We start from the raw sequence: 25,505 nt of genomic DNA, 5'->3' as shown, positions 1-25,505 counted from the left end.
CAGAGTTATTATGGTTGAAGATATTGTTGACTGACATTGGAATAGAGATTGAAGGACCTATGAAGATGTATTGTGATAACAAGTCTGCAATCAACTTAGCCAACAATCCTGTACTTCACGACAGAACAAAACATGTTGAAATTGATCGTCACTTCATTCGGGAAAGGATTGATGCGAAAGAGTTGATCTTACCTTACATGAAGTCTGAAGACCAAACTGCTGATGTTCTGACGAAAGCTCTTCCTTCAGCTTCATTTGAGAGGAATGTATCCAAGTTGGGCATGTTTGATATGTACGCCCAACTTGAGGGGGAGTGTTGATAGATTGTGGGTTTCGGGTCCGGATCCATACCCGACCCGCCTTGTAGCCCGTTTTGGGCTCTACTTAAGTCATGTAACCCTAATCCTTAAGTGTTAATGATAATCTTAAGAGAGAGAGAGTCTGGCTGCTAGTGGGCACCAACTCCTCCTCATTCGTGGTTTTTTCTCCCTCGTGTTGAGGGTTTTCCACGTTACATCGTGATCATTGCTTCTCTTCCTCTTCTTCTTGTTCGTATCTCTACAGTATTCATAGTGAAATATAATTCAGATAGTTCTGTGGAATGATACAAAGCTCGGTTGGTTGCTAAGGCCTACACGCAGACCTACGGAGTGGATTTCTTTGAGACCTTCTCTCCGGTTGCTCGGTTGGGAACCATTCGTCTTATTATTTATGTGGCTGTACACCATGACTTGCACATGTATCAGCTTGATGTCAAAAACGCATTTTTGTACGGTGATCTCGATGAGACTGTCTATATGCAACAACCACCAGGGTTTGAACAACAGGAGGAGTGTGGAAAAGTGTGCAAACTGAAGAAAGCTATTTATGGACTCAAGTAGAGTCCTCGTGCGTGGTTTCACAAGTTCTTCGAGGTGGTCTAAAGTGTGGCTTTGCGAGATCTCCTCTTGATCATTTTCTGTTTATCAAAAAGATTTCCAGGGGTATCACCATTCTAGTGGTTTATGTTGATGATATTATCCTGACAGGTGACTGATCAAAAAATTTCTGTTGCAAAGCTGTTTATTCAAAAACACTTTGTGACGAAAGATCTTGGTCCACTACGATATTTCTTGGGAATAGAGGTTGCTCGCAATAGAGATGGTGTCGTTCTCTCTCAACGAAAGTATGTTCTTGATTTATTGCAGGACATCGGGATGCTAGGAGCTAAACCGATTAGTCTACCTATGAATCCACACATACATTTTCATGATGACGAAGCAGAATTAGTGGATTCTGAATCATATAGATCCCTTATTGGAAAACTCCTTTATGTTACTGTGACAAGACCAGACATTAGCTTTGCACTACGACATGTGGACGCGGCAAAATCGCCCACGTATCGACGTCGACACTCCGACATGCCGATTTCGACACGGGACGCGGCAGGACACGTTCTGGATCGGGTCTGGGTCAAATCCGATCCAAACTGTCAAATGACTCGATAAAACTTACGCTTTTCGACTTTTTTTTTTTCACTTTTCACCTTTGAGTCTTCGACCTCTCTGACCGGCGACAAGCAGTGAGCAGTTCACTTCGGAGACGACGACAATGATGGCGGGCGATGGTGACGATGATCGACGACCCACGGCAACGTTCGGCGGCAGGCGGCGAGTAGCAAGTAACTGTTTTGGTCGGTTTATGAAGTTAGGGTTTGCATTGGAGGCACATTTGGGTTTTTTTTTTTTTTGCTTTCTTTCTTCGGTGGACGACGACAACAACGATTGCCCTCTTTCTTCCTGCTCTCTGCTGGTCAGTTGTGGGGCGAGGTTGATTGCACGATCTCATTGGTTTTGTGTCTTGTATTTGCTTTTTTGTTTTTTAGTTTCTCGCTGGCGGCGTGGAGGAGAAGCTGTCGCATGGATAGATTTATGATTCTTTTCAAGATTTGGGAGCTTATTTAAATTGTTGTTTACTGTCATTTTTTTCGGCATTTTCGTCTCTTTGAAATTTCAGTCATGAGGTCCTGTTCTCTTTTTTCTGAGTTTCGTTCCACGACCACCTCATATGATGATATTGATGAACAATGTTTTGTGATAAACAATGTTTTGTTTGTGACTTTAAGTGAATTATTAATTTAATGTTTTTTTTTTCAATTTATTATTTTTTAGAATATTATATTTGCAGTGTCCGTGTATCCCACAACTGTGAAAATTGTCGTGTCCGCACCCATTTCCCCGCACCCGTGTGACTTAAGCTTTGCAGTGGGGAAAGCTAAGTCAATTTATGGAAAAACCCAGGAAAGTTCATTGGGATGATGCTTTGATGGTGGTCAGATATCTAAAATCGTCTCATGGCAAAGGCTTTTTGTTCACAAAAGGCAAGACCCTAGAAGTGGAAGCCTATAGTGATGTTGACTATGCTGGCTTAGTCGAAAATAGGAAATCTATCACAGGATTCTGTGTATTTGTGGGAGACAACCTTATATCGTGAAGAAGCAAAAAACAAGGTGTGGTGTCAAGATTTAATGCAAAATCCGAATACAGAGCTATGGCTCAAACTGCAGCAGAAATGACTTGGGCTAGATCCATGCTATCTAGCCTAAGCGTGTCGATTCCGCTTCCCATGAAAATGTATTGTAACAATCGAGCAGCCACATAAATTGCAAACAATCCAGTTTTCCATTAGAGAACTAAACATGTTGAAGTGCACTGCCATTACATTCGGGATCTCGTTCAAGGAGGAACCATTGCCACTATTCATGTTCCTTCAGAAGATCAAGCTGCAGATATCTTCACCAAAGTTCTCCCTATTGGTGATTTTTCTAGATGTTGTGACAATCTGAACATGTTTAATATGTATGGTCCATCTTGAAAGGGAGTGTTGAATTAAAAGAATTTATGTTTCTAGGTGGCTCTTTGTAATATTAAAGAGTTACAAGACCTCTTTAATATTTCCTTTATTTTTGGTTGACGTAGTCTACCCTAATCTCTTTATAATGGAGATTAGGGTTAGTGAATAATCAAGTTTTCTTTCTCCAAGTCTCGCGGCTGCTACTCTTTCTCTCTCTCCACGTCTCACGACGTACCATCTCCAAGTCCCATTGTGTATATAAATTATCATCACATATATCGTGTATGGGTATTATATGGTGAGGAATTTCTCAGGTATAATACGGTAAAGTTGTATATCTCGATAATATATCGGGAAAATCTTGGCGAATTTTTAAAGAATTTAAAACATTTAATAGATCCTCAAAATTATAAAAAAATAAAAATTAATAAAAAATACGAAAAAAAACACGTCTAATATGCATTTTTTTCACGTTTTTTATTTTCTGGCATTTTTTTTACAAAAGGCATGCCTAAATGTCATTTTGTACGTCTGACTTATTTATCACTTATTATACATGTTTTTTTTTAATAATACGCGTTTTCTGTGACAATGATATAAATATATATATTCTTGCCATGCCCCCGTACCCACATTTTCTAAAGTTGTTGTGTCTGTATCCATATCTCTGTATCTGTACCTGAACCGCACCCGTACCCATGTGACTTAGTACAGTTTGGTTTCTTTGCGATAAAAAAAAGGCAGGCAGTTTTCATGTACCTCACTCTCTCTCTCTCTCTCTCTCATGTTCCATCTCTTAAAAGGATGTCACCCTCATACCTCTGTCCAAAATTTTATGTCAAAAGGATGGGCACCCTCAAATAACAAATTTTGGACTAAAATATCCCTAATATAACATTTGTTTACATAATGGTAATGACTAAAAAATTAAAATAAAGGAAAATGTGGACAGGGTTTGAGATGGTTATATAACAGATTTTACAGGTAACTAACTATATATATATATATGTGTGTGTGAGTGTGTGTGTGTGTGTGCATATATATATATATATATATATATATGTATATATCTTTTGAGCACCCAGACCCTTTGTTCTTGAAAATGGCTGGGAGCCTGGGAGTCAATGTAGTCTTGCCGAACTTTTAGGCACTACTATATAGATGTGGTCTTTACATTCAAAATATTATTAATCTATAGACAGATGATAATGTTAAATTGGAGATAAGATTTTATTTCCTAAAATTAATGGTATGATTTTTTTTTTTATTTTAAAACTCATCTTACAAGAAAACATGATTGTTGTGCAGATTTTTTTGTTTTAAAACATACAGATTTCATTTGAATAGTTACTTTTTCAAAAGAACCATAAGAAATGGAGGGTGTGATAAAATCATTTTAAAATGGAACTGGTGTGCGGGTGTGTGAATATATATGTATAAGAGAAATTGATAGATTCCAGATCCTTACATGCTAGACTCATAAGGAACCATCTCAGCATTTGATTTTTTTTTTTGCAAATTGGCCATTGGGAGAAAAGAAAGAGTAAAAGAAGATAGGACATTTTCATCATCTAGCATTAAGTCACAACTTTTTCTCCCCTTTTTCCTCTAAACCGCCAATCAGGAGAAAAATTAAAAGCTGATAATGGTTTCTTATGAGTCTATCACCTAAGGGTCTGACACCCACCCATATCTCTCTCTCTCTCTTATATATATATATATATATATATATATATATATATATATATAAATACGCTGATAATGGTTTCTTATGAGTCTATCACCTAAGGGTCTGACACCCACCCATATCTCTCTCTCTTTATATATATATATATACTGATTCCCAGGATTGCCTTCCTAAGGCTGTGTGGTTTGTGATGTGCCTCGAGATGGTGGGCTCTTCTTCTTCCCCTCACCAATTTGGCCAGCCAATAACTTGGCCATCTGATGGCTGTCCGGCCTTTTAGCTGGATTTGGTCTTTCACAAATCTGACCATGCAAAAGTGCTCAAATTGTCCAAGTCTATAAGATTAAACCAAAAAAAAGAAGAAGCTGAAATTCGATATGTGGATAAGTTCTTTTGAGGGTTTAAAGTCAAGGGTCTTATCCTCTTAGAATTATTGACTCATGTAAAATCCAGTTTACACTTTCATAAACCATGTTATATATATTTTTAGTAGTATATTTCTGGTCATTTCAACCACATTTGTATAGTCATATTCCCCCCCCCCCTAATAATAATAAAAAAAAGACTGCTCTTCCATGAGGCAAGATGGCCATTGACCGCCAAATCTAATTTCTGCGTATATGTACACACACACACACACACACTTATGGGGTGATGTGCTGCCCATTGTCTGCCTGTTCAGTAGCTTTCAGCATTTGTTTCAAAGGCAATTTAGTATGCCTAAAGTTGTATGAAGAAAAAGAATATGTAATTACATGCCTAGATCTGATTTTATTGGTCAAGAAATCTAAGACCATAAATCTCAAAGCCTTACAACTTGCAATCTAAGAACAAAGTTTCTTGAGTTGTTCTTTGACATATGGCTTTGGACATCCTATAGTAGATGTACGTCTTGTATATAACGAATGAGAATTACTAGACATTTGTATTTCACAACTAATCGATGTCCCCCGCTTGTTTGTTGTTAGTATCAGCTGGTATCACTTAGTCAAGATGAATCTCATTGCTGGTCCTTTTTTTTTAGTTTTTAACTTGTATAAAATGTCGAACAATTGGAATGGTAAAAAATGGCTGTAAATTGGGTAAAAATGTCTGGGTGGCCTGCAGATGGCAGATAAATATGAACAAACAATTGAGGGCCTTTATATGCGTGATTCATGGTTTTATGTCTGCACATGTGTAACATGCATATATGGTATACATGTATGCACATAGAAGCGACTAACGACTCCAATCAAGAATGCATGGTAAGTCTTGTTGGAATTTGGTGTTGGAACAGCTACTTGTAAGTTGATGACTCTGGCCAGCTAAGTAACACAAATTCTTGAGTTGCCACACTCTGAATCAACATGATGGAAGTGCGAGTGTTCCTTTAAAACCATTGCTCCATTTCATGTACATATATTTCAAAGAAGTAATTTTGTTTGTCATTCTGAAACAGTTAAACATAATTTCTAAACTATATTTTTGATGATTTTGGTTTAATTTTGAAATTTTGTGGATTTTACATGCATACATACACACACACACACACACACACACACACACACACACACACACACATATATATATATATATATATATATATATATATATATATATATATATTCATGCATGTATGTATGTATGGTATATAGAGGAGGATTAAAATTTGCCTGATGTTGCAGAATGGCTAAAAATTAGAATTAGTTGTTGAAACTTGAAAGTACCATAAACTGTTGCTAAATGTACCATGAACCGTTGTTGCACCATAAAACATTGCCACTTCTCATGTGGCGACTTTTTTTTATGAAAGATTTTATTTTTAGTCATCCGACAGATTGGAACTCCTATATATATATATGCATGCATATGCATGCCTCCATGTGACTTAGACCAGGTGAAATCATTGATAAGATTAAGTTAATAAGGTTGAGTCCTGTCTAACTCAACCAAGTGAAAGTTGGCTTTGCAATGTTCCTGCCAACCTATTCAAACTTGTATGGTGATGCTGTTACTGACTGATTGAGGAAACTTGGCCAAATAATGAGTTGACTGTTTGGAGCTTGCATGTATACATGTGTGATGATACACATATCTAAATATGTGCAGATTAAGTTAATAAGGTTGAGTCCTGTCTAACTCAACCAAGTGAAAGTTGGCTTTGCAATGTTCCTGCCAACCTATTCAAACTTGTATGGTGATGCTGTTACTGACTGATTGAGGAAACTTGGCCAAATAATGAGTTGACTTTTTGGAGCTTGGATGTATATATGTGTGATGATACACATATCTAAATACGTGCACAAACTTATGCTTTGACTTTTCTATCACTATGTCTTTCTAATGTAGACTGATTTAAGTTCTCACAAGGGGCAGCCTTAGCAGTCTAATGCTGTAACTAATCTTAATGGTACTGATGACTGGTAGTATACTGTCAGGCAGATAACAGCTGCCCTAGTGTGAGGGAATCATATTCTTGGAGGAAGTCCTCGGCTCTGTTCATCTCTAGTTCTTTTGGTTTCGAAGATATCAGGTTCTAACAGTTAATGCATCTCATATATGAATTATAATTGTTTGTTTAATACTTGGTCCTTAACAGAAGTTTTTATGAGCAATTAAAATATTGGTTCTTCAATTTATAGGCTTTGCCAACTTGGCATGTGGTTTGACTGCAGAGCATAAAGCAACAAGATTTTTGAAATAAATGGTGCTTGGGTTGAGTAGTTTCTTTTCAACTTGGATTAAAGAAAGTGCCGTTGCTTGACACTTGTTACTTGCAGACATGTGTGGAAAGAACCATGCATAGTATTCTCCTCTCACTGGAACCTCCGAATTGGCCCTGTTGTTCACCTCCTTCGTCGTTGGCGTGAAAAGGAGAACTGTCTGCTCGTTCTAGAGGTAAGAGAGACCGAGTCTTGTGCCTCTCATAATGCTATCATCTCACAGAAAGGACATTACAGCATATTATTTTCCAGAGCATTTCTAAATCAAGTTGGAGGAGCTTAACACAACAGTAACATAAATGTCTGACCTGCAGGAAACACATGATGCTGGTATGGCTCTGTTACCTTACAAGCCAATTGCAATGAGGGTTCTCCAATGTTCTTTTCTCTCGGGAATAAGGTAAGTTTTAGTATCTTACATCCACCTAACTACCATCAAGAGCTCTGTCAACCTGTTTAGGGGGTTTAGTTGAGACTTCAAGTCGACGAAGGTCAAGACTTCTCAATGCATGGGATGCTCCTCTTTTGATATTGCCGGACAACCTGTAGGGTTCTGCCTAATCAAGCTTGTCTGTCTGGAAAAGGAAAATGCTCTGGTAGTTGACAGCCAGGGGGGAGGAGGTCGCTTTTGATTGTCTCCTGCTTGAAACTTGTAAAATTTCTGGTGCCCTAGAATGTGCTTGAATTACTTTATTTACTTGCATTTGTCTTTAATGATGGGGAGCACTTTTCCTTGAAAGGTAAGCATCCTGGTTTGACTTGTTGTGAAGGCTTTCATTTGAGCTGTTGATATTGGTCTATGATAAAAATGCTTCATCCGATAAAGTTGAGCTTCTGATGAAGGTTGCATGAAAAGTCGTTAGAGTGAGTGGTAATATCTAGTATAGTGATACTCTTACATTGAACGCACTATGGTGTTTGGACTGTGTATGAGGCTATGTTTTAAGGCAAAATATAGACCTAAGCAATTGAATATGTTGTTGATCTTTCCGGGCTTCGTTTTTCAGCTTTTGTTCACCCTGTAGATTTTGATTTCTTTTGACATTCAGGTCAGAGAAGATTCATCAATTACTATCGAAGCTGCATCCCAAACTTGTATTGGTAAAATATTTCATCTTTCTTAGATCATCAATGTAAAAAAAAAGAGAAAATGAGAAACAAACTATAGAGGTTAATTTCATTTTTCTTTTCATCAGAACTACTTTGTTCATTATAATAATCTGGAACTTTATTGCATGCTTCTAATGTGCAGTTCCCTGAATGTCTACAACCATGTTCTACAACTAAAGGCGAAGGAACACCTTTGTATATGTATTATTCGGAGCAGAATACACTCAAAGTTCCATGTTTGAGAGAGAACTTTGAGGCTGACTTGGCAACTGATCTTGCCTTCCAGCTTCAACCTAGAAGATTAAGGCATGAAAACATTGCTGTAGCTAGGCTGGAGGGAGGCCTTGTATTAGAGGAAGGAAGATATTCCATCCTTCCTTTAGGCATATCTGTCAGGTCTAGTGAGAATCTGCCTCTGCATTGGTCTACTATTGATCCAAATCTTCTGGTGGCAGCTCTGAAAGAGAAGGGCATAAGCTGTAGCATTGAGGGCAGTGATGGACTGGACTGCTTAGCTGTTGTGCATGTATATGAACCCCAAAATGCTTCGATCCAAATAAGCAATAATCAGACTCTTATCTGTACCAATGATGAAATGCTTAGAACTATCATATATGAATCTATTAGCTGTGTCTTGGACTCGATATGATGCATACTGACACCTCACCATTCTTTGATTGGGCCATTATCAGACAGTGGCATGCTGTCAGACGGAAGGGAAAAAGATTTCAGATGCTTGGACCGTTCCTCAAAAGTCCAACAGCGGAGTCCAGTCACTACTCTTGGCCTTGATGATGGAAGTATTGATTGCTTTGGAACCTCAAGGACTGGTGCTTGCTAGTCATTTTCAGAGCTCGTGAGGAACTTATAAGTCTATTCTGAGATAAGCACTGCACGCTAACTTGTTGCTTTTAGGCAGCCTGGAACTTTATGATAGAAAGTGATATTAATTGCTTTGGAACCTCAAGGACTGGTGCTTGCTAGTCATTTTCAGAGCTCGTGAGGAACTTATAAGTCTATTCTGAGATAAGCACAACACGCTAACTTGTTGCTTTTAGGCAGCCTGGAACTTTTATGATAGAAAGTGATATTAATTGCTTTGGAACCTCAAGGACTGGTGCTTGCTAGGCATTTTCAGAGCTCTTGAGGAACTTATAAGTCTATTCTGAGATAAGCACTGCACGCTAACTTGTTGCTTTTAGGAAGCCTGGAACTTTAATGATAGAAAGTGATTGAACAACAAAACTTGTCGTTCATTGCTTGGTGGAATGGTAGAAGTGCACTAGCTTTCCAAAGATGCTGTTTCTGGTCCTGGGGCACCTATTCCTCTTGACAATGCAGAAGCTAGTCTCACTTCAGTTTACCACTTGCCGGAGTCCTGGACAATGTGCTTGAATGAGGTGGGGGCCATTTAGTCACTGTCAAATATCTTTGTATTCTATTTTGCTATTTATTTTGGTTGAAAACAAGCCATCTTTTGTTTGATGGTTGTTTCTGCATGTGAAATGTCCAAAGATTGTACATTCATTAATGGATCACTGGAGAGAAGAGTGGTTGGATCTTGGTGATTATTGTACCTTACTCAGTCAAAGGTTTGTGAGGGGCTGAGCACAGACGGATGCTATCTATAGTTACAAATGGCGGGAATGATTTCAAAATCAAGGAAAAAGTGACATTATCACAACGTTAATGCTATCATTTTAAGGCTTTTTTTCTTTTTTTTTTTGTTTGTTGCTTTGAACCATAGTCACATTTAACGTCTCAGAGTTTTAAATAGCGAGGTTTTTCCCGGGTATAACGGTGAAAGGAAGAAAAAAATATGGTAAATTTTAAAAAAAAATTAAAAACATTTAAAATAAAAGAAAAATAAAATAAGTGAGAAACTAATAATATAAACATTAAAAGATAAGTAGATTTGCGATAAATAAATAATTCATCGTGTTTTTTTCAGAAAAAAAAAACATGTTTTCTATGACTGCTTTGAACACGAGGGGATTGTACTCGGGATTTAGGAATTGGCCACACTCTTGGCGGTGTGGAACCTTGAAGTTAGTACTTCTGCCTTTGGGGCTTGTATCTGCTTGCGCCGAAGGTAATGTCCATGTGATTTGAATTCTCCATTTTCTTTTACATTCCGAGTTCGAGTCAATCAACATTATGCTTATATGCTTTTTTTTTTTTAGGTAAGATTTTAAGAGCAGATTTCCTTCCATTATTGATAAATGAAGTTCCAATTCGTTTGTTTCCAGCTTTTCAAGTTTTATCACTATGATCTCACTTGACAGTCACTTTTGAAGTCTGACTTGATTTTGGTTGGGGCCCCAATTTGAAGCTGCTGTTTTCTGACACCCGTGAGCACTCTACTATTCACGGTGAAACAGTGACATTTCATTACAATAAAATAGATTTAGCAATTTTCACACTAAATATGGGAAGCAAACTTTTATTACTATTTGAATTATTCTAGTACATAATGAAATGAACTAGACTTAAGTCTTTCCCTTTCTCTATTTTCTGTTCGTTTAATGATATTAACTTGTAATTATTTTTTGGAGAATTTAGCTAATGAGATTAATTTGTTATTACATCTATAAAAATTTATTTAATTGATCATGATCATATGTACGTAATGATAGAAACGACATTTTGGTTCTTTATTTGTACAATTATAGTTCATCCAATAAGTTTTACTTTTAATTATGTTTATAGAAATTTATTTAAATTATTACAATCACAAGTATGGAATGACACGAACAAGTTAGAAATAATCTACTAATCAAGTTTAGTTGTGCTCGATTACCCTTGATCTACCATTATCTTTGATCCTCTAAATTTGAGAGACGGAGACCAGTGTATTTAAGTTTAAATCTTCCTTCCTCAGACTTCCTATCAGACCTTTCGTTTGTGGGAAATATTAAAATGAGGATCTGAATTGCAATCTTAGACGTAATGACACCCTCTGATGTCACATCTAAATTTATAGTTTTATTAAATATTTTTATGAGTCTTATGTTTTTTTCCCTCTTGCCCTACTATCTCTCTATAAAATTTATTATGGCACGTCAATATGGCCAACCCTAATAAACTTTTTTTATCTATACAATGAGAGAGAGAGAGAGATAAAACGGAAATGCATAACAAAATTGGGGACAAGAAGTCTCTTACATATAAGAACATGCCGCAAAAGTAAAACATAAGAATGAAATATACAAGACAGCAATACAATAAAACAGAGTAAGAGGGGGGAGAAAAGAGTGCATAGACAGAGCGGTAAAATCCCACAAAAACAAACGAAAGATGGTGCCCTACCCGAATAGCAAAATAGACATCACAATGCACAAGGCGTGCCACAAAATCCGGTGATGAGGTGGTGCCCTTGAAGACCTTGTTGTTGTGTTCCTCCCAAATGCACCATTAAAAGGATATAAACCGCAACCTGAAGACATGACCCTAAGAAAAAAGGAGGTGGGGGGAAAGACAGTAAAGGAAAATAGACGAATGGTGGGCGAGTTTGAAAGACTACAAATAATGGAAGGCCATGCAGATACAATAATACTATAGAAGAAAGGGTATGAGGTACAAAAGGTGAACATGAGGCTTAGTCGCGGCGAGATAGATAAGACACTAGTTAGTTTAACTAATACCAAGGCACTGTAGCTCCAATATTGCACCACTTGTACTCCACGACGCTTCTAACTTTTGATCAACGTAAAAAAAAATTGATTTTAAAAAACATAAAATTTGATTGGTGCATTAATTAGATTGAACAATAATATATTTTTACTCTGTAGATTTAAACCATTCAAACTCGTTTGTGAAGTCATATGGGAAGAAAATTAACTGGTTTTTGGTAATCCAGCCACACGACATATATACGACATATATAGTTGAGCATCACTTTCTTCCAATAAATATTTAATTACCATATGCTTTCCACTTAAGTTCTGAGGCACCTCTGGACTCTTGAGGCAAGGGGAAAGGATAAGACAATCACTAGCACAGTAGCACTACATAGATTAGCAACATAAGCGGCGGAGCTATGTTGTAGCTGTAACTGTTGTGTGCAATTGCTCACACTAACCCATAACTGTAACTGGTCAGATATATTGATCTGGCTAACAAAAAAAAGACGAAAAAAAAGCAATGACACGAGGAGAGAGGCCAAGGCGAATAATGGAAGCTCAACAAGATAGTGGGAAAGGAAAAGGGCAGAGAGCAAGCCACACCAAAAGTGAGAATGAGAAGTATGAGAGAGAAATATGTCAATCACTAGGAGATGACATATCATATTTGGAATAGATAAAAAGGACGATCAGGAAAATGCTCAGTTGCTAGACGACACTACCAAGAACACAAAGAGGACTCACACGCCCGACTAAGGTTGTTTATCCCGACACCTCCAAGAGGACATGGAAGGGCAACTATGTCTCAGCGTGCAAAACAATTTGATGGTCGATCTCCATCCCAGAAAAAGCTACAAATGATCTTATAAAACCTTCTTAGGATCTCCCCCCCCCCCCCAAAAAAAAAAAATGGTGGCGATCTGTAAGTTTTTGTTTCACTCCATCCCAAAAAGAGGACGTAAGAGGTGACAATGTAATCTGAAGACCTAAGTAGGCCATAGGCAAGCCAGCAACCCTACACCCAAAGCAAGCATCTACAAGAAGTATTGTGGTCGGATTCCTTGAATGAGAGGAAACCAAAAAATGAGCTCAACAACTCAAAGGATGAGCTAAGTTTTCACAATCTGTTGGTGAGAAGTAGTGTCAAACATGAGAAAATCGTTAGCATACTGAAGGTAAAAAAAGGTCTGCAAGTGAGAGAGTGAATATGGTATGAGGAAGCCAACGACAGCAGCGTGCCGAAATAAGGTAGCAAAACACTTAGCAACTAAGTTGAAAAGCAATGGCAATAACGGACAATCCTGACAAAGGCTGCAACGGAAATAGAAAAACTCAAGAGAGAGAGATAGAGATAGAGAGAGAGAGAGAGAGAGAGAGCTCAATTTCCATATATTGTATTTAACATATCTTCCTCTTTGTGCATCTTGGGTGTCGACTTTGTGCCTTTCGGTATGTTTGTTACTCTTATTGAGCATTAGATCATGTTCTTTACTGCTTTTAGCTCTTGGAGAAAATGAAGACCTAAAGGTGGCAGATCTTTGGAGATTTGACCAGGGAAACAAGCCAATTACTCTTATTCGTTAACCCATATTCAATCTTTCATAACTCTTCAGTTAGAGCACCTTTAAGAAGTGATACAAATTTATTTCAAATCTCTGAATGAATCACATAGAGTGGTTAAGAACCTTTTCTTATTCTTCTTTTGTTTTCTCTCTTAATGAGAGAAAGCCTCCCATTATATTTTATTTGCATTCTCGAAGCTTTGTTCTTCATGACACTACAGGTCCTTCACCCCATTAATTTGTTTCCATTCATGTGTCGCTATTGCTGCCGCTTCATGTAACGAAGGTCCATACAGGAACCGATAGGCAAAGAAGGCTAAGATTTTGGAGGATTTCATAATCATCCACCTGCGTGGATTTGGATTCAGAAAGCTATGGAACCCGAATCTGAATTTCAACATGTAATGAAATTTATATATCTTTTTGATTGCTAATTGGATTTGAATTTTCTCATCAAGTTTGATTAATCAGCTTCAGATCGGAATCTGATGTTCAATAAGACACAAAATCATTGATGCCCCAGCTAGCAAAAGCTGATCAATCCAGGGAATCTACATCAAGTGCATGCTAGCTGTTGCTTTTGTTAATTAGCCGACAATCATAGAAGCTAGCAAGTTTTGATTCAGGGGCACCTGTACATAGGAATTAGTAATTGTTGGAGACCACCAATGTGAAATAACTAAAAGTTGTGGAACTGTGTGGACATTCGCCTACACAAGACCACATGACCCTCCGCCCCCGCATATCAAAGATGGCGTATAGTGCCTGGTGGAGTGAAAGAAACAACCTTTTTTTTCTCTTTTTTTTTTTTTTTTGGGCTTTTTCTTGAGAACTTTCTTCGTCAGGATGCTTCATATGATTGATCTTACGCCGAATAAAGTAAACGTTCTGCATAATATGCTCACATGTTGCGTAGAAGCAAGAAACGGGACCAAACTAATGCGTTACATCCGCTGGTAGCGATCAATTTCCAATTATTGAGCATCTTTGTTAATCAACACTTATAATATTGTATTAGTACACATTAAGCATAATCTCAGGCTAAGTTGCATTCGCATTTGTGAATATTGTTGCACAAACATGAGAAACAACGACAAATATATGTTCATATGTGCGAATCTACATTTAGCGCTTTGATTGATGAGTGAGACGCAAAAGGGCTGCCAAAAAATAAATATTCCCAAACTAAAATGGTGTTTTTGCTATACCGCTGAATATAAGGTGCCCTCTTTTTGTATATAATATTCCAACATTTTTGTGGAGTGGGGAAAGAATCAAATAGCATAAAGGCATCCAAATTAGTAGTGATGCAACATGGGGGCTAACCTGCCATGATTGAGAAAAAGGAGTATATATGAACGCATGACCAGCATTAATCTAGCCATTTTGATCTCTCAAAAAATGGAAAAATAAATAAATAATTAATTAATTAATTAAATGTGTTGAGGCCATTCGACCAATTGCACAAGAACAAAAATGCACATCGATCAGTATGTATTGTATATGTTGCGTACTCTTCCAACCAACGGTGGTTCATACTTCTTTCACGTTTTATTCCCTTCGATAGGGAATGTCGTATTATAGAAGCTAATTTGTCAAATATAATTAGTTTATTGCTCAATGGTCGTCTTAGCAACAATTATTCTCCGTCTTTTTCTTTTTAATTCTCTTTTGAGTGCCAATCATTCCAGTCCTGCGATTTTTCATTATGTTATATATATTGCCATAAGAACATGGCGTAGCTGGCTACATTGGTGGGCTGGTGAAAGTCCGGTTGTTAGTTAGATTCTTATGGGCACTATTCTTTTGAACGGCAAATGATAAATGCTAATTGAAGGGTAAAGCAGCCTCGGAGCTCGTAGTTAGGGAGAAAGGGATATATATATACATATATATATATATATATGACATGAATGTAACTTGTAAAAGGAGCTAAACCCAGGAACTGTTCATGATATATTTTCAAAGAAGACAGACATACTCAAAGGAACTTGAGTTAATCAAACAAACTGAAATTAATGGATCATGTTTACCATCTCTTCTCTAAAAACAAGCGGGATATTCCTTTACAAAATCTGTGGGCAATTCCACCAAGACTTCTTGGTTAGTTGGGGGAACAACAATCAGCATGAATCGGATTTTTGAGAGAAATTATTGAATTAAGCGCCGATAAATGAATGTGAGGTTCATACCATCACATGCCCAAGCCTCCTATACAAGGATGTCATTACAACAAGGAGGTGTTTGATTACCCGTACTTTCAAGGGTTGGATATGCCATAATGCCTATCTTAAATTTATGTTTAGTCAAATTCTATATATAATTTTCAAACTATGGATTTAAGATTCCTGTTGTCTTTGAAATCCATAAATCAATAGTTGGAGGAAATTAAAAGGGTTTGACTTCGATCCGTGGATTAGAGATTTGCACAAGAATGTAATCCATGCATCTCCCAAACAGAGGATTTATTATCGCTCTTGAAAACCATGGGTCTAAGATAGTAAGATCTTAGATCCTGAGATCTAAACGAACTTCCATATCCAAATATCAAATGCACACAAACGCCCTCCATATCCAAGAGTATGTTTGACGACCTCAGCAGGGATGAGGGGAAGACCCAAGGGGGCCAGGCCCGCCGGCGCCATGGCTCCCCCAGAAATTTTGCTAAAGAAAAGTTTACATGTAAATGTTTTGAAATTTTTAAACTTGGCCTTGATAGAAATTTTGGAAAAATGAAAAAATTTCAAATTTTTTATTATTTTATCTGCAAGAATATGTGGTCTTCTTTACCCCTTTTGTTTTTTTTTTTTCAAACAAATTTGGTTTTTAACCGTGTATATCCTTGAAAGCATAAGGGTATGGATTTGACTCTCGAGTAAACATTATTTTTTTTTTTTTTGTATTTTTTTGGCCCTTCAAGACAAAAAATTGCATTAACGGCGATTCTTAAATTTACAATTGTGAAATGCGATGTGAATTTCATTTAATCTGAAATATAGAGCAGCCTCAGTTTTGATATCGGAGGCTATCAAACACAACTAATTAAAGACAATGTTAGGGAGATGGGTTTGGCCCTATATATGAAGACCGTTAACGATTATTGCAAGATCCATATAAAAAGAGTTGCTAATCAGATTTGAATTCATTCGAGCAGTATCGCATATAGGTCTGGACAGAGATTCACGTGTAAGCGTGGGATCTTGTGCCAGTAGGTTTCAATTCAATTTTCAAAAACCAGATGAGTCTGGATCTGGTTAGGCGAGATGAGATCCGATTAAGAAGGGGCCGTTAGAACCGGAATCTTAATTACGTACCCGCCGGCGATTAGATTCCTATTGCACAACCCTTGCTTTTGCTGTTCTGTCAGTAATGGAGTCACACCTTACACGTTCTCGGGGAAAAGTTCCCCCCCTCCTTCTAAATTAGAAAAGTCCAAATCTAGTCACGTGTTTGCTGATCCTCCCGTTAGAAATCCAAGGCATGCGCGGGCATGGACCAACCAATTACTTCTTATGGTGATGACAGTATTAAATGTCTCAAGACAATTGGTGTATTATTTTTTGGTAAGGTAATTAAACAAAGACCACGATCGGCATTATATTATTCAACCCATTTACTTGGGTTAGTGTGTCTTTGTGGTAAAGTCGTGCACGTATAAAATATCAAAGATTTTTCATGAGGAAGGTAGAATTAAAGTTTTAAAATTTTAACGGAGTGAAAATATCATTTTTTTTTAATTTTCATATAGAAACTGAAATTTTCTAAAATTTACATGTAAATTTAAAAGAAAAAATTAGGTGGAGCCAAAGCCTCTATGGGACCCTTTGGCTCCACTCGTGCGTAACTGGTTGGACTGATAGGCCGTTCAAAGTTCGATCATCAGTTTGATTTCTATGAACTTTATTCTTCTGAACTACAAATAGTATAGAGACCACTTTCAAGTTGAATAAAGTAACCATGGAGCATTGTTGAGCAGACTGGTAAGCTGTATGTGGAATGACTTTTTGTTTTTTCTATTAGGACTTCATGGATGCGGTAGGATGACTCGACAGAATTTATAAGTTCAGAGAAAAAAAAATTCTAAAATCCAATATTGCATGACTTGTACTCCACGACCCTTCTAACTTTTGATCAACGCAAAAAAAAATTGATTTTAAAAAACATAAAATTTGATTGGTGCATTAATTAGATTTGTACAATAATATATTTTTACTCTATAGATTTAAACCATTCAAACTCGTTTGTGAAGTCACATGGGAAGAAAATTAACTGGATTTTGGTAATCCAGCCACACGACATATATAGTTGAGCATCACTTTCTTCCAATAAATATTTAATTGTCATCTGCTTTCCACTTAAGTTCCAAAGCACCTCCAGCGGTAAGGAGAAAGGATGGGAGAATCACTAGCACAGTAGCACTACATAGATTAGCAGCATAAACGGCCGAGCTATGTTGTAGCTGTAACTGTTGCGTACAATTGCTCACACTAACCCATAAAATTTATTTTATTTAGATATTAATTCTTTTTGTTTTGGCTAACGCTTTATTTTTGTGTTGCATCGGTAAAAGAAAGAATATTTTTAAGGGTCATTTGGTAAACTGAATATTTTGTGAGTATTTTATGAATTTACCTAAAAATTGAAGCAGATGCGTAAGCACTTGGTTTTAATGTTTCATAGATCTACCATAAACTTTTGAGTAGATTCATAAAATACTCATAAAGTATTTAAACTCTACAAATAAATTTGTGAATCCGTATCCATGCATGCACAAATGCATTGGTTTTAACATATGCACATGTGCGCTTGTGTGCGTGTGGTTACTTCTATCCACAACTGTTCCTTTGCCAACTTACATCTAATATTTTTCAAAAAGGGACTTAAGGCCTTCATTTACCAACCTCATTTCATTAAGAGAGGAAGAAAGAGGGAGGATGTGGAAAAGAAGAGAGGAGAGAGAGGGCTTTGTTCAGTGTGGAAGCCACAAGTTGCCGACACCAATCCTAAAATTTTTCTTTATTTATAGATATGTGTCTTCAAATATTTATTTGTTGAAAATTCATGAAATAGTGTCTGACCTCACTTAAAAATTTCTAGCTACACCACAGCCAGGGAAGGAGGCAGAGTGGAGGCCGCAGAGGCCATGGCTTCGCCTCAAATTCTTAGAAAATAAAAATTTTACTTGTAAATTTTAAAAATTTTAATTTAACTTATAGTTTAGGTGTCCTACAACAAAAAATTCCTAGCTCCGTCCTTAACCTTTACACGCATCAAACTATGGCCGATGCAAAGAGAAAGACTCTTTAAGCCTTCTCCCATACTTTGTGTTAATAAACAGGAAATCTTGGTGACAGCATTTCTCTTTTCAACAGAACATCCCCTTCTTTCTCGGAAGGTTCCACTGTGCCATGGATTTCAGAGCTTTTGAATATAGCTTCAAAGTTTTCTCTTTTTAACTTTCACCACCACCTAATTTTGGAGGTCAAACCCAAAAATATCAACGTAAGGCAGCTGAGCGAGATGGTTGTATCTGATTCATACATAGTTGCCTTCTTGACTTTTATTTATTTATATACAAATTTCTGGCTCTGCCGCTGTTTTTCAAGATAAAAATTTCGATTTGATTTAAGCTAATTAATTAACGGCTGGTAATTGGTTCGAGTAACATGAACATGATGCCAACGGAGAGGGAGCATTATACCTAAGCACGAGTGCTGTCGGCCTCGACTTTGCAAAAGGAAGGAACTTCAGCGCTCACGGACGGTAGTAGATGAAATACTCCTTTCATCACTTCATCTAGAAGTAAAAACTTCACGTGTGTTATGTTGAGATATGAATTGTTTTGACATATTATTGTTAAATTTTGGACTTCACCGGATGAAAGAAAAAACGTTACATGTATATCAATTATGATCGAGTAACATTTGTATTCACAATTTTCCTCGATCCAAGTTAAAAGGTAGGCATGGTAAAGCGCCTTTGTCTACCTGCCGTGTCTGACTAAACCTATAATGATGTGATGTGGTCACACACGCAACCTGAATATGGTCAATAATTTGCTTCCTGTTGCACAAATAAATCACAGGTCGACAGGTTGAGAAATGAACGCGGTCCAGACGTCTCTTCATTACTGAGTTCAGTAATATCTTTGTGATCTAGAAGAGTAGGGGCAGGAGGTTGTGACAGCATCATGGGTTTTGTAACATAGACCTCCTTTAAAGTGGACCGCCTTACGATCATGAGTTTTGTAACATAGACCTTTTCTTACGATCATGGATGCTATTAGTAAGGCATCTTTGTTAATAACAACTTGTGCACGTAACTTCTGTTGTAGTAGGCAGTTGAGAATTGATCTTTCGTACAAGAAAGGAACCGAAGGATTCGACTGTTGTTCCTAATTAAATGAACCGTTGAAATAAGGTGTTTGGAGTCTGATTCGAGTAGTGCATCTTACATCTTAATCAATGGCTCATAAATTAGGCGATGCCTAGAAATATAATTAATTTTTGACAAAAGGTTATTGTGTGAGTTTGCTGACATTAAACCAACAATCTTCAAAATGGCAATAGTATTTGCTGATTTGTGCTTATATATGGATGCCGTCACTGCTATGCCTCCTTTTTCTCTCTCTCTCTCTCTCTCTTTACATATATATATATATATATATATATATATCCATTCTTTTACCAAGTGAATGAGGGTGTCTGTCTGAACAAAAACTATCAAAATAATTAGGGATTTTAGGTTACTGATAAGGATAGTAGTTGATGGGAAGTAAGAGGTAGCTGCTGATATTGCCATTTAATGGCAGAATCAAAGACAGTGTTTGCGCAAGTGATTGATAGAAGAAGATACAAATTAATGGACCTACTTTTATCGCTCCTCTATCAATCAATCAACCAACAAATGAGTATGTACTAAGGAGATGCGAATAACATCACATCTTGGTTTAATGAGAGTTGTCATTCTCTCTTTCATCCCCTAAATGCCTTGGTATACGTTTTTCCCTGCCCTGCAACTCTTGATCTCCATTAAAATCAGGCTACCTTGGACCACAAAATTGAGTGGATTTGGTAGAAAATCGATTAGATATGAGTGCCTCTTAGAGAGGACCATATGTCACGTTTTTCTTATTTTTAATTGGTTTTTTATTAGTTTCAATTTCCTTATTTTTATATTTCCTTTCCCTTGTATTTTTTTGCTAAAAGTATAAAATTTATTTTTTGACCATTAGAGAAAAATTTTTATACAATCGACAGAATTGTTTTGAAAATTGAGTCAACTGAATTGCCACTTTTTTATTGCTAAATGATGCAGGGGCAGAGCTAGGGGAGCCCGCATGGGCCCTATCTTTTTAGAAATAAATTACATGTAAATTTTAGAAAATTTTACTTATTTTATATAAAAATTTTGATATTTTAGCCTTTCTAACTCGGCCCCTACTTTTGTTTGATTCCTTGAAGGGTTGCTAACCTGAGAAGACGTTGAATTAGACCGAGGGGCGTCGTTGGAGGCTAAGTGGACCAAACTTTTTTTTTTCTCCCTCCAAGTGGCTAGTAGGTTTTAGGTTTTTTCTTCAACAAAAGTGGATTTTGCTTTCATGTCTGTATTACCAAAAATGCCCTTGACACAATTTGTTCTGCAAATTAGCATCCTATCTATTTCGGGCAAGCATTTCATTGTTAGCTTGGCATTGCTCGAAGAGTTTTGCCATTACGAAATGACCCACAAAAAGAAACTCTAATAAATGTACCAGATATGTGCATCAATTAGCATAATTATGTCTATATGGTCAACCCCTAATCATGGTTAACCATAGAATTAAATATAAATTTATTTGGAAGGCCTGTATGCGTAGACTATACTCTTCATTCTAAAATTGTAGCTAATTATCCGCATGTCATCAGAAAGCCAAAAAAATTATAGACTTATTTTTGATATTTTGACAAAAATCTTCTTTACACATTTGGAAAATATTCATTTTTTTCAACTGAATGTAAACAGTCATGTCTATAAGATGAATTGTTAAAAGAATGAATGAAAATTAAAAAAAAAAAGAAAAGGATGGTTGAGTTGAGAATGCCATGTAGCTCGTAAAGAAGGAACTTATTTGCTCTTTCTGAAAAGAGACACGGAAAAAGAACAGCAGAATGTGCACGCCAAAGGCGATAATGGAAAAAGGATTACTTTAATTGGTCGAACTGCTCTCGGACAAAAGAATTTTTACAATCACGACTCTGTCGCGTAAGGTCGATATTAAAGAAAGAGGAGGTAACTATGGCGGCCAATAATATCAAGAAAGATGGAAAGCGACAAATGGCGTCGTGGAGAGAGATGGAATCTTTGTGCAAGGCACGGGACCCTCCTCTCTCGCGAAAATTGACAAGTAGGAAATCTTGTTCCAGCACTACCACCATGGTCGTCCCTTCCATTCACCGCCATCATCACTGTCTTGGAAGCTGTTAGCCTTTCTAAGAAGGCTCCCACCGTCGCCGTCGTCCACCATCGTTACATGGCGCAAGTCCACACAGTTGTCTTCTTCATTGGCGTCATGACATGATCTTTCAACGGATACGATCCACATGAAGCTTGATTTTTCTTTAGAATCGACTTTGGAAGTGTCCATTTCTAACGCGAATTGGACCTTTTCTAGTGCCAAGATAAAAAGAAACAGAGGTCTGAAAACCTCTGTAGATCTCTTCAACGCTCATGGCTCCCTCAGATCGGACTACCTAACAGCCGCCTCTCGACTTCTTGGGCCATGTTGAACGCCTTAATTGATCGGACCCACAATTACCTGTAATGAGAGGGCCAATTCCTTTGGCACATTCTCATGGGGCCATGTGCACCCCCACCTCCAAATGCTAGCAAAAATTAAGAGGCACACCTTAAGAACATTGACAATATACGTGTATAAGACTGAAGATTTACATCGATGGGGCAAGGACTAGCTTACTGTAAAAATAGATGCCACCAAGTGTTTGCTTTAATGGCTATCTGGAATATGCTGTCAACCGAACTGCTGTCTTGTCCCCTCCATTAGCTATCAGCTCCATTCTTTCAGGTATTGTCTGATCAAAGAACCTACTTTGTGGGTTCTCTGCATAGCACACGTAGTAAGCACTAACACAGGCCTGTGGCAGTGCCAAGCTTATCCGTGTCTGTCATGACCCAGAAATGAAAACTATCAGAATCATCATCAATGGAAGTAATGAATGCTCATGTATCTACTGCTAAACAAAGTCATCAGAAATCAAGTCTAGACATGCATGGGACCCGTTATAGTTCATGTTTTTGGTCTGCATATTAGGACAGTTAAAACCTGCAGTAAAACTTTTTCATTTGATCATCAAAGGCAGAGAAGAATGGGATGATACAAAATGCAGCATCCCTACCTCTAGTTAGGACATGAAGTGACAAAGAAGCGAAGAAATGGTCCTTATATTTCCAAAATCATAGACTTCCTCTTGCTTTTTTGGATCTGTTTCTTTTTCAAAATCCCAGTTAAACATTGTTTAGAAAGGCTCGCTAACTGGGACAAAGAAAAATCAGTATAACTTTTCTAGGGAGAAAATCCTCTTCTTACCATAAGGTACCCAATGAAAAAGGAGATGAGTGAAACTGTTACAGTAAAATCCCTTCTTATACTGAAGGTCCAGGACCCACAAATTATCACACAAAGGGACCCTGTGGAAACTCCACTAAGAAAGCAGAGCGAGCTAGTGATGTCTGAGTCAAGCAGGGGCTCCATGCCATTCCTCTGAAACAGCTCATAGCAGCTTCTTGAGGCACTCACAAACCCCCTCCCATAGGTCGCAACCCAGACGAAGGCCCAGTTGTTGCCGTATCGGAAGATGACCTCCATGACTCTGTAGCAGCAGTGAGCACAGGAGAACATAAACTCATCCTCCCCTTCCAACAAGTTCAGCGCTCTGGCAATGATCCTTAGTGCTTCAATGGTTGGAACACACAGGGAGCCCAAGCAGGCAGTTCCTAGAGTCATGGTTATAGCCCTATGGAATGAAAACTGAACACTTGCCTGCATACCCCTCAGGTAAAATAATGAAATAACTCTGCTTACTGTTATAACTACTATATTTCTCAGCACCTCCATGGTCCAAGCAAGACTAAGGATTAGACCTATGATTGTAAGAGGTGGGAAATAGAAGCTGAGTGCCCCAACTACAGTCAAACCCCAGAGGCAAGCCCAGACAAGGGCTATGAAAAGAATCGAATAACAGGGACGAGATAGCTGTGGGAACTTTGAAGAGGTTTCCATGGCCTTCCTTAGGATTCTCATGGCATACTCTATTCTGGGGTTCACCCAACAAGCGTAGAGCGCCTGGCATATTGAGAAGAACAACAGAACAAAGCCCGCCCCAGCACAAGCAGGGATGGAGAAGCAAATGAGAAGCAGTCCTGCAACAAAGTTTATGCCACATCCACTCCACAGAATTAACCTCACCATCTCCCCTGGCCATCTCCTGATGCATTGTTGCCACACTGTTGCGAAAACAAAGGCAGCAAACGCCGCTACAGATATCTGGGGCACCCAATACTGTAAGAGAACCATATGCTTCCCATCTCTTATGGCGAGCTGTATGGCTTTCATGGTGAAATAGCTCATGGCCACAAGGACAACAAGTAAGTGAACGATGAAAAACATTAAGGTCACACCGTCGGTGCACGCCGTCCTGTTCAAACTAGCAGCTCTGCTTCCAATTGATCCCTGCAACCGTGACATCAGAGACCCATTAGTCTTGTGGTTCGAGAAGAATGAACAAAAAGGGGGAAAGGATTAGTTTGGAAGCAAAAAGGCATTCTTTCTGCTGTCAGAGACAAGAGCTCCTTTTTTCCAGTAAATATCACAACTATTTCGACAAAATCAGGAGATTCCTTGACGGCTAAAGAATTTCAAATCCAGTGAAAGAACACCAACTTGGAAAGTTGTGAATCATGCATGATGAAATCATTAAAGAAAAGCTTTATGAGAAGAGGGTCATCACCTGAGGAGTGGAGAAAGGGACTGAGAGGGGAGTAGCTTGAGAGGAGATCACTGAAAGGGGGGTAGCCTGAGGAGCATCACGGCTAACTACCACTTGTAAAGGAGGAGCAGGCGACGGAGATTGCAGTCTTGCCACGGACAACTGACTCTGTTGATTGTCCTTATTTTCATGTTGGTCCTCATTTTCTTTCTCTTCATGAACACCACCACCACTCTCATCTTCATCATCTTTGCCACCATCAACATTGTTGTTCTGCTCAGTCTCTGCGACCTGCACAGAAGAGAAAATCCTGTAAAAGAGAGAAACCGAAAACTATGTTTCCAATCAAATCCAACCAAAATATATCTATTGTTCCTTACCTCATCGGTTGCCCCCATGGAGTTCGGTAACTTCTGATGCGAGAAGGAAGAAGAGGCGCAGGTGGTGATCTCATACTAGGGACTGCCTCTTCTCAAAGGTCCTAGCATCCCCTTTTTTGCTTGCACGCGCTGAATCTACACATAGAAAAGAAGCTCTCTCGCTCGCTCTCTCTCTCCTACCAAGGCTGAATGCTCTAATGTGGCCTTGATTTTTACAGGCAGCCTTTCTCCTTGTGCTATCTGGGGCCCTCATCTATTCAACCTTCTTATCTCTTCTGTACAACTCTGAACCATTTCTGATTTCTCTCTTCTCAGAAGTACTCAACTCTCTCTCTCTCTCTCTCTCACTCTTTCTCTCTGATATATATATATATATATATATATATATATATATATATATATATATATATATATATATATATATCAGAGAGAAAGAGTGAGAGAGGCTACGATGGTTGGATGCTACAGTTCAAGTTTTAACCAACGTTCAGTGGGATTGCGTCATACACTATGCACTTTTATTATTTTTTTGAATTTTTAGCTGATTGAAGCTGAATCAAGTAAGGCAGCATGTCCAGATATTTTATTTTGGTAATACCCACTCAGCACGTCTTGAATGCA

General features: G+C 37.9%; 2 protein-coding genes across 6 annotated transcripts in view; one reads left to right on the top strand and one right to left on the bottom strand.

Annotated features, from left to right (window-relative positions):
- Positions 1-9,910, top strand: part of LOC116247386 (uncharacterized) — a 30,018-nt gene extending 20,108 nt beyond the window's left edge. For all 5 annotated transcript variants that reach the window (XM_031619569.2, XM_031619570.2, XM_031619568.2 and 2 more), the window contains 4 exons: positions 7,282-7,399; positions 7,539-7,624; positions 8,274-8,325; positions 8,477-9,910. In XM_031619569.2, the coding sequence (XP_031475429.1) occupies positions 7,282-7,399; positions 7,539-7,624; positions 8,274-8,325; positions 8,477-8,983 (763 nt within the window). In that variant the 3' untranslated portion in view covers positions 8,984-9,910. The remainder of the gene's footprint in view (positions 1-7,281; positions 7,400-7,538; positions 7,625-8,273; positions 8,326-8,476) is intronic.
- An 11,778-nt stretch (positions 9,911-21,688) lies between these two features.
- Positions 21,689-25,237, bottom strand: LOC116248322 (uncharacterized). The gene is made up of 5 exons (XM_031621057.2): positions 24,885-25,237; positions 24,526-24,795; positions 23,106-24,248; positions 22,476-22,680; positions 21,689-22,383 (listed from the first exon to the last, which is right to left on the bottom strand). Exons 1-4 carry the CDS (start codon positions 24,900-24,902, stop codon positions 22,513-22,515), a joined length of 1,599 nt encoding a protein of 532 aa, XP_031476917.1. The 5' UTR covers positions 24,903-25,237; the 3' UTR covers positions 21,689-22,383; positions 22,476-22,512.
- Between the last annotated feature and the right edge of the window lie 268 nt (positions 25,238-25,505).

This window comes from Nymphaea colorata, chromosome 2, assembly GCF_008831285.2.
Source record: "Nymphaea colorata isolate Beijing-Zhang1983 chromosome 2, ASM883128v2, whole genome shotgun sequence".
NCBI classification, from domain to species: Eukaryota; Viridiplantae; Streptophyta; class Magnoliopsida; order Nymphaeales; family Nymphaeaceae; genus Nymphaea; species Nymphaea colorata.
The sequence above is the reverse complement of the archived record's forward strand: the minus strand, read 5'-3'. Positions and strand labels throughout refer to the sequence as shown.